This window comes from Lytechinus pictus, chromosome 1 (assembly GCF_037042905.1).
Source record: "Lytechinus pictus isolate F3 Inbred chromosome 1, Lp3.0, whole genome shotgun sequence".
In the NCBI taxonomy this organism is placed as follows: Eukaryota; Metazoa; Echinodermata; class Echinoidea; order Temnopleuroida; family Toxopneustidae; genus Lytechinus; species Lytechinus pictus.
In genome coordinates, this window is record NC_087245.1 from 11,561,008 (window position 1) to 11,569,460 (window position 8,453).

Here is an 8,453-nt window from a genome sequence, read left to right on the forward strand (position 1 = left end):
GTATATATATATATATGTATACAAAAAAAAAATATATATATATATAATTTTATTTTGTGTATATATATATATTTTTTGGAGGATATTTCATCTGCGAAAAAATTTGACAAGCTTAAAAAAAAATAAAGGTCTTCACCCACAAATGAAGGGTTTCTTACCACAAAAAAATTTGACAAGCAAAAAAAAAAAAAAAAACCATGTTAAAACCTAAGTGTTAATAATGCAAAATGAATGAATATGAAATGTAATTAGATTAACTGGTTATGAGAAAAAATGGTGATTAGACGAAGTGGACCAAATGATTATTGGACCAAGTTGTTGCTAGACGAAATGTTGCTGGATGGAATGGCATTAGAATAAATGAAAGTAGACCATGTGGTCATGGGCGGAAATCCCAGGTGGGGTGTGTCGATCCCCCCTACCAAAAATAGTAGGGGGCGGACATACAATATCAAATGTCCCCCCTACTATTTTTCGTCTTTTATGATGGAGAAAAAATACATCATTCACAATCGAAATAATACATGCATTTAGGACTTAATGACCTTACCCCACCCCACCTACCTTTGGGGACAGATCTCCGCCCATGCATGTGGTGAGTAGACGAGTTGGCAGTAGACGAATTGACAATTTAACTTGAATACTGTCATAAAAATTACCAATTCATTTGCTTCTTGGAAGACACCATAATTGCTGATACAGGAGAGATCATAGTGGAATATTTGGGTGAGAATTCTGTTATTTTGTATATGATATGATATTAATATTCATAGTTTTATTTCGAAATTCTGCCCTTCATTATATGATGTTTCACATGACATGTAAATGAAATTAATGTTTTGAAGAATATCGGTGTTATAATTCAAGACAATTCGTTCCAGCAACGCGCGGGTCAACGACAACGCATCTGCCAGGCCAGAGGCCGGGGTGGGCAGGCCAGAGCCAGGAGCGCCTCCCACATCGCCGCTGGGCCTGGGGCAATTATTATAGGGGGCCGCAGTTGGACCTCGACTGCCGGCTGCCGACCTTATCAATGAAAGACTTTTGATCTTGCATCTCTAGAAGTGGAAGCATGGGTCTTGATCTATGTGAAAGTGTATTTTAACAAAAAAATCCAAATATATTTATTAATAATATATTATTAATGGAAAATAACATTTTATTTTTAACAATAATAACATAACTCGATCAGTCACACTCACACAGTGTCTGTGACTAGCCTTGACTTGAGGAAGTTGAGGACTCCATCAGTCCATGATGATATTTTTTGATATTTTGACATATACTTCTTCATCATGGAGCCTTGAACCGCCTCCCATATATGCATAAGTGAGACCTCCACTAGGGTGTCTGGAGAAAAAAATTATTTTTCTTATTTCAAGGAAATATCACATTTTCTTTGTGAATTTGAAGAGAAAAAACCTTCAGACTGACAGAAATGTAATATTTTTTGAAAAAAATCCAATTATTGGCTGCAAAAAAGAAGAATGAAATTAGGTCAATTTTCAGCATTTTCCTGCCATAGACTGTGTAGTTAAGAAATGGACACACACAAATCCTAATTTTTAGCTTCCGAGAGCTGTTATAAATTTATTATTGATGCCAAAAACTTGTCCATAAAGTGCCTTATAGGAATTTTTATGCTCTTTCTGATGGTATGATTTTTATAAAGATTTGGAAACCAGATCATAATGAAAAAATGCGACAAAGTGAAAAAATTTGTGCAAAACAGAAATTTCATTTTCCCATAGAAAACGCATGGGGAAAAAACATTCTCAACACACACACAAATAAGGGTTTGCAATTTATCTCTAAATCCTTATTTCAAATAATCCTATAAACTTGTCCTTACTGTCAAAAGAATCCCCTGAATTTTCTCTTTCCATACATGCCAAAGAAAAGTTAATAGTCAATTCAGATCACATTTTTTTAGCAGCCTGAATTTCCCGAAAAGCCATATTTTCCCCTAAATCAGCCTGTCTTATGCTGACACTTTTCAGTGTGGCTTCAGACACCCTACCTCCACACTCGGATGGATTTCCCATTTTCCCTAGGAAATTCATTTTTAGAGGGTGAAATCGGTTTTATCAGTGAATTTTATTGATATTTGAACCTTCAAACGCCTAATGCGTATGAAGGGATGAAAATTATTTCACTATGAATGGCAAAAATGAGAGGTTTCTTACCAGACCGATCTCGTGTAGATCCCTCAATCCGTTTGTCAACAAAGCAAATACAATATGTCTGACCCTTGAACCGCTTCCTTATGACGTACCTTTGATTAGCGATGTTACAAAATGCCGTTTTGAAGAACAATTCATAGATAAATATTATTATTTAACAAATACTAAAATTTATTACGTGATTATAAATATTATTATAATAATAATTAACTCTATCAAAAGCAAACTCCCATAAAATTGTGCCGTGTAACGTCAGTTACCGTGAAAATGCCTAAATAGATATGCAAATTCATTATTGTAAATATGTTCTTGTTGAGACTCATACTCCTGATTGGGGGTCGATAGAGGGCAATTCCATTAAATAATCAACCTTTTTGTACGTCCAACCCTCATTTTTCTCAAGTTTTACTTCACTTCATAAACTGACCAAGTCATGGCCATTTGAGAACATTACATACTGTTAAAAGAACAAGAAATCAGAGACAGAAATTGTCATGAAGGTCCCACATATAGGGGGTTGGACGTACATATTTTAAGAAATTGCCCTAGAGTTTAATAAAATCTTATCTTATTTATTTCTTATAAAAAGTTAGTTCAGTAAACCATTGTCTTTACGTATGGGCCTCCATGACTTCAGTCTCTGTATTGGTGAGTGGTGCCATCGTTGTTCAGGGGATCAACCAATGTACAAAGACTGAAGCTTTTGGTCTACCTACATGTAATTCCCTAAATGCTAACCCAGGCCAGGCAGGCTCACACCTGGCGAACTTTTGACCATAGCTTACGAATGTTTTTCTTTATTTCTGTCAAATATTTATGCCAACACTCAGTGACCATTGCATTGGTCTCTGTTACCCCATTTTCAATCAAAGTTATAAGCATATATATCAAGTCATCATAAATTTGGAAGAGAAAAATCATGCTTATGTGAAAGCCAACCAAATATGAGCTTGTAGTTGGTCTTGTTTTATTGTTTTATATATTGGAGCAGAAAGTTTGAAATGACTAATTACAGGCATGGATCCAGGGTCTTACTTAAATGGGGTACCAATGTGCCTGAAAATTTTGACAAGCAAAAAAACAGGTCATCAATAAAATTGGTAGACATTCCGTCCCCAAAAACTTTTGTCAAGGGGAAAAAGGGGGTCATCAGAAATATTGGTGGATATTTCTTCCCTGCATGCTGCATCGGCTGCACAAGCATATTTCCAAACTTTACAGGGTGCTTGTCCACCCCCCCCCCCCCCCACTACCAATCCTGGATCCGTGCCTGAATCGTGATTTCTTGTGGGAATATTATAAATGTGGGCTGATTAAAACATGAGTTATTTTAGTATGGCATGCAATCATTTTATAACAAAATATCACTTTGTTGATCCGAATGATTAATAATTGGTTGTTTGTTGTATGATTTCAGATAATCTTGCCTCTGAAGCATGACTGGCACTGCTACAAGTCCCTTATCCAGAAATCGTGCATTAATCAATGAATGGCATCTTTTTAACTGAAGGAAAAACTCAAAACATGGCAGATAGAGCAGACAAACTTCCATCTAAGAAGGGTGGCCCAGTAACTCTAATTGTATCAGCAGCCAGTGCTTCCCAACAACCATCAATGAGGATAGCTTCTAGTATTGGATCAGTCAAAGATTCATCTACGTTGCTTCAATCAGTTAAAACAGGGCCAGGTACTGTCTTCATTGACATCTCACAGGCTAAAAAGCCAGCTGCAATTGAGAGGAAGGCAGTGAACACCACAGCTAAAGAAACATACACATTGCAGAACTCTCCTACAAGTCACAGTCATAGACCACCAAGTAGATATAAAGTGACTGCTCCACAAAGAATGGCAACAAGAAGCAGAAAGGATCTTCTGGTAAAGGAGCCTCCAAAGTCAAAGAAAAGGAAGTCTACTGCAAAGAGCAAACCTAATCCTAAAAATCCTAAAACTCCTAATACCGCAGTGAGTAGATCAGGATCAACTTCAAAGACGATGTCACCAAGGAAAATTTTCATAAACAACAAAGCTTTAAATTCCAATCAGGTAGTTACAGTAGCCACTGCTAAAACACATCCCAGTAACTCTAAGCTAAATCTCCAACGTAGTTCAAGTATGGTTGATGTCACAGTGAAATGTACTCCATCAAGAAGGTAAGAATTCCATGAAGAACAGATTAGATCTCTACTATGTTCTGTCATACTGATAATTTGCATTGTTAAAATCACTCATATGCATTGATGCATAGCTTCTCATCTTCAGTGACTTAAGATGTCATTGGTAAAAAGTTTAATAATTATAAAAATTGACACATTGGAGTAGCCTTGCTGCAACACCAAATAGATTCATGGTTCTCAAATATAAGTAGTATAGAAGATTTGTTTTGTGGCAACTTGACTACTTCGCATACTGGAACACATCTACTGGTAAGCTTTTACAATCTAAAAATAGATTTGATGAAATGCAGCTAAGATTTTGGGTTATTACAATTTTCTACTCCTTGAGTTTGGGTTAATGGTTCAATTTTACAGCTTATCAACTTAGTCACACCCATGAGACTTAAGTTATATGTAGAACTTGTTTAATTTGAATGGTTCATGCTTGTATGTCTGATGTTGTTCTTTGCGGCTAATGTATATCTTTTTCTTTGCGGCTAATTCTCCTTCCCCCCACTTTGTTAACCAGCCTCCCCAGACTATCAACCTCCGATCACCATGACCATAGCTATGTGTACAGCTCCAGAGATCTTAAAGAACTCAAAGATATAAAGGATTTGAAGGCCAAGGCACTCAAGAATGCAAAAGTGGTGGAGAAGTTAATGAAAGATCGGAGGATGCTCAGGATGAGGAATTTCAGAGCAAATAAAAAGATTGAGAGACTCAAGAGGGCTGTTGAATTAGAACAACAGATGCACAGGGAAACCCGTCAAACCCTCAAAGCTGTGATGCAAGGTTTGCACTTACAGTATCCAGATTAGAGTTATCATCAAGGGTTGGCTTTTGGATGAAAATCAAGAGAATCTGGATCACCCTAAAATGAGGTGAGCCTGCTTATGTTGAATCTCTTGGAACCACAAAACTCTAGTTTGAAATCTAGGTGAAATCACATACTTTGCATAATCTCATCTGTAAAAATGTTTAAATTGGCAATGATGTGACTAATAGAAGTTGATGTAAGGAGACTTAATCCCAGCCTCATAAAACACTACTTATGTGATACTGAATTGAAAGTCTCTTCGAATCTCTTGTTTGCTTCAAACATGAGACAAAGGGCAAATTTTGCTCATAAAATTGTAAAATGGTATTGGCTTTTAAAGCATAAGGGAAATTGCATAATCAGTGTCTTTATGAAAACCATTAATCATCAGAAAATCTTTAAAAGCATATTCACTTTTGTTGGATACTGTATTTAGCTCAAATATAAAGACACACATGGGAGCATGTGACATTTCACAATAGTGATTTTCATTCCATTTTATTCTTTTTACTGAACTCAGAGCAATTTTTAGATGGCTATTGATTGCACTTGGCATGTCAAATACTGGTGTGCCAAATATAGCATTCAAGAATCAAGATGTCCATCATCTCTAATTTATCTCGCATGATTTGACCAAGGATTATTCAAAAGGTGTTTGCAAGTGGGCATGTGTAACTGTAACCTATCCATTTTATTTAACTCTGAAAGTCATAATAGGTCCATCCATCTTTTGCCTCTTTGTTTTTTTATTCATCTTGATGAGAAAAAAAACTTGATAGAAACTTTGATAATTTTTGTTTTTATCTTGCTACTCACTAGCTAAATAAGAAACTGTATTTATTCTTTGTTTACATTTTGAAACTGGCATTATATTGGATTCCAAATGCATGTTACATCAACCTTTGTATAGAGTACTGAAGTGATGATGTTTCAAAAATCTTCTTTTTTTTTACTTCAGCTTTTGTTATATATGTCATACCTGGATGGAGCTTGCAAAAATATATCAACAACCCAAATTTTGTGGGAATTGGTAAATGGGGGCCTAAGATAGGACCTCATGTGTGCATAGTTAGCCCCTTTGAAGTTTATGTATTACCATATATTACTGGCCTGGTTCATTGCATTTAGAATAACGCGAATAATACATTGATTTCAGTGGAGCTAATTATGTATACATGAGGTCATGTCTTGGCATTCATGTACCAATTCCCTTCAAGGTTTTGCTGCGGGTGCATTTCATCATGCTCTACAAAAATCAAAAACACTGAAATTTATGCAAAAGAAAAATTTATGAGGGCAGACTTGGTACTTTGTAGAGATACAGCTCTGGTTTTGGTTCGTATGTTGTTTTTGCAAAAACCTGGTTATAATTATTTGCGATACACCCAAGAATAAGGAAAGCAATGGTTATTTAGCTACAAAGTTATGTATTCCTTATTGCTTGAAGGGAATATGCTTTGGCGTTGGTGACTCTCCAAGAAGTTATTTTTGTTATCACTCAACCTGTACACTATTTATGCAAAACGGGATGTTTGCTCATTATGAAATGTCCTATATGTAGCTAAAATGGCTATTTATAAGTACCGGTAACTCTGCCTATTAAATCTCTCTTGAGACTACAGATTTTTTTCTTTGACTTGATTTAGAATTAATGTGAATGAGGAAAATAACACTTGTTTTATATATATAATGTGGTCTAAAATAATACTTTGAGTGAGGTGATTAAGGTCAGCTTATGCAGCTTTATTTGAATTTCTATGTGAACATCATTAGTTTTTCAATATATTAGTGGTCCCAAAGATAGCAACATACTTCACATACAGCCATGGGCGGAAATCCCAGGGGGGACGTGTCCCCCCTATTCAAAATAGTAGGGGGGATGCAATATCAAATGTCCCCCCTACTATTTGTGGTCTTTTATGATGGTAAGAAATACATAATTCAAAATCGAAATAAAACATGTGTTTTAGGACCAGATGACCTTACTTTTGGGATGATAATCTTTTTTTTTTTTTTTTGCTTGTCAAATTTATTTTCGTCAAAATGACCTTAAATTGGGGGGGAGATAACCTTTTTTTTTTTTTTTTTTTTTTTTTTTTTTTTTTTGCTTGTCAAATTTTCCAGCCCCTTGCCCCCCCCTACCTTTTGGGAGAGATTTCCGCCCCTGCATACAGCATGCTACTTTGTAAATTATTCTGTATTCAGAATTCTTCATTGATGACTTAACATTTTGAATTTGATATCACAACTTGGCCTATTTGCATGTTTGACACAACACTCAAAATTTAAATTCCAAACAACATATACTAGGCCAGACAATGTAAAAGACAGTAATTACTGTCTTTTTACTTTTTGTCTCTGTATATTGTTCTGATCATATGTCTAACAGCATTACCAGGAAAGAAATGTAAATGTAATATGTTATTTATTCATTTTCAAGAAATGCATCTGCAAGTTATTAAATACATGAGTTCACATGAATTGTCAAAGAGTCATACTTTTGCACTGCTTTGTACTCATGCTTTCTAACATATACAGTTCTTGAGAGAGGAGCACTTGGGTAATGGTAAAAAGAGGTCTCTTATAAAAAGATTTTCCCCATTGGCATTTGCCCTATAAATAAATTGGTGGAAATATATGGTAAATATTTGACTTGATTTTCTCGAAATAGTTTTCACCAATATGACAGTTCGTATGAACTAAGACAAATTATCCCATTTGCTTTTTTAAAGTGGTGGGCCGGCAAGAGGTTTTGCACCACGTTAATTGGTGCCAGATATAAAAATGGCTCCAAAAAGAACAATGAATAAAAAAAAGTACCACCAAAAATGAAAATTATTTACGTTGACCTTTCGTCAGATAAGCAAATAACTTTTTTATTTGTTATAAAAAAAAATCCTCTTGTAATTCTCATAATCACATCCCTTCTTTAGAGCTTAAAGTTATTCAGGGAGAGAGATAAGTGTCCGGCACTGCCCCAGAGATAGGGGCATGGATCCCCAAAAAAAAATAAAAAGAAAGAAATAAAGAAATGATAATAATAATAGTTCACGACTTGGAAAAAGGGAGAGAAAAAGAAAGAAACGGAAAGAGGAATGATGAAATATACTATTTGCTGATAAATATGTCAAAACCTATACAAAAAAATGACTTTTGTATTAAAAGTTTTTTTTTTCTCTCATTCGCTTGCAACATTTAAACAAATTTGCCCCATACTCCATGTCTGGTCCCCTCAAAATTGTGGGTCATTACGCTACTGGTGTCCGGTGTAGCGGCGGATCTGGTGATGGGCAGATA

At 35.3% G+C, this 8,453-nt stretch overlaps 1 protein-coding gene across 1 annotated transcript; it reads left to right on the forward strand.

The window, feature by feature from the left end:
• Positions 1-664: 664 nt before the first annotated feature.
• LOC129257370 (uncharacterized) lies at positions 665-7,637 on the forward strand. The gene is made up of 3 exons (XM_054895681.2): positions 665-726; positions 3,601-4,333; positions 4,866-7,637. The coding sequence occupies exons 2-3, from the start codon at positions 3,669-3,671 to the stop codon at positions 5,155-5,157; spliced, it is 957 nt and encodes a 318-aa protein (XP_054751656.2). The 5' UTR covers positions 665-726; positions 3,601-3,668; the 3' UTR covers positions 5,158-7,637.
• Positions 7,638-8,453: the final 816 nt, after the last annotated feature.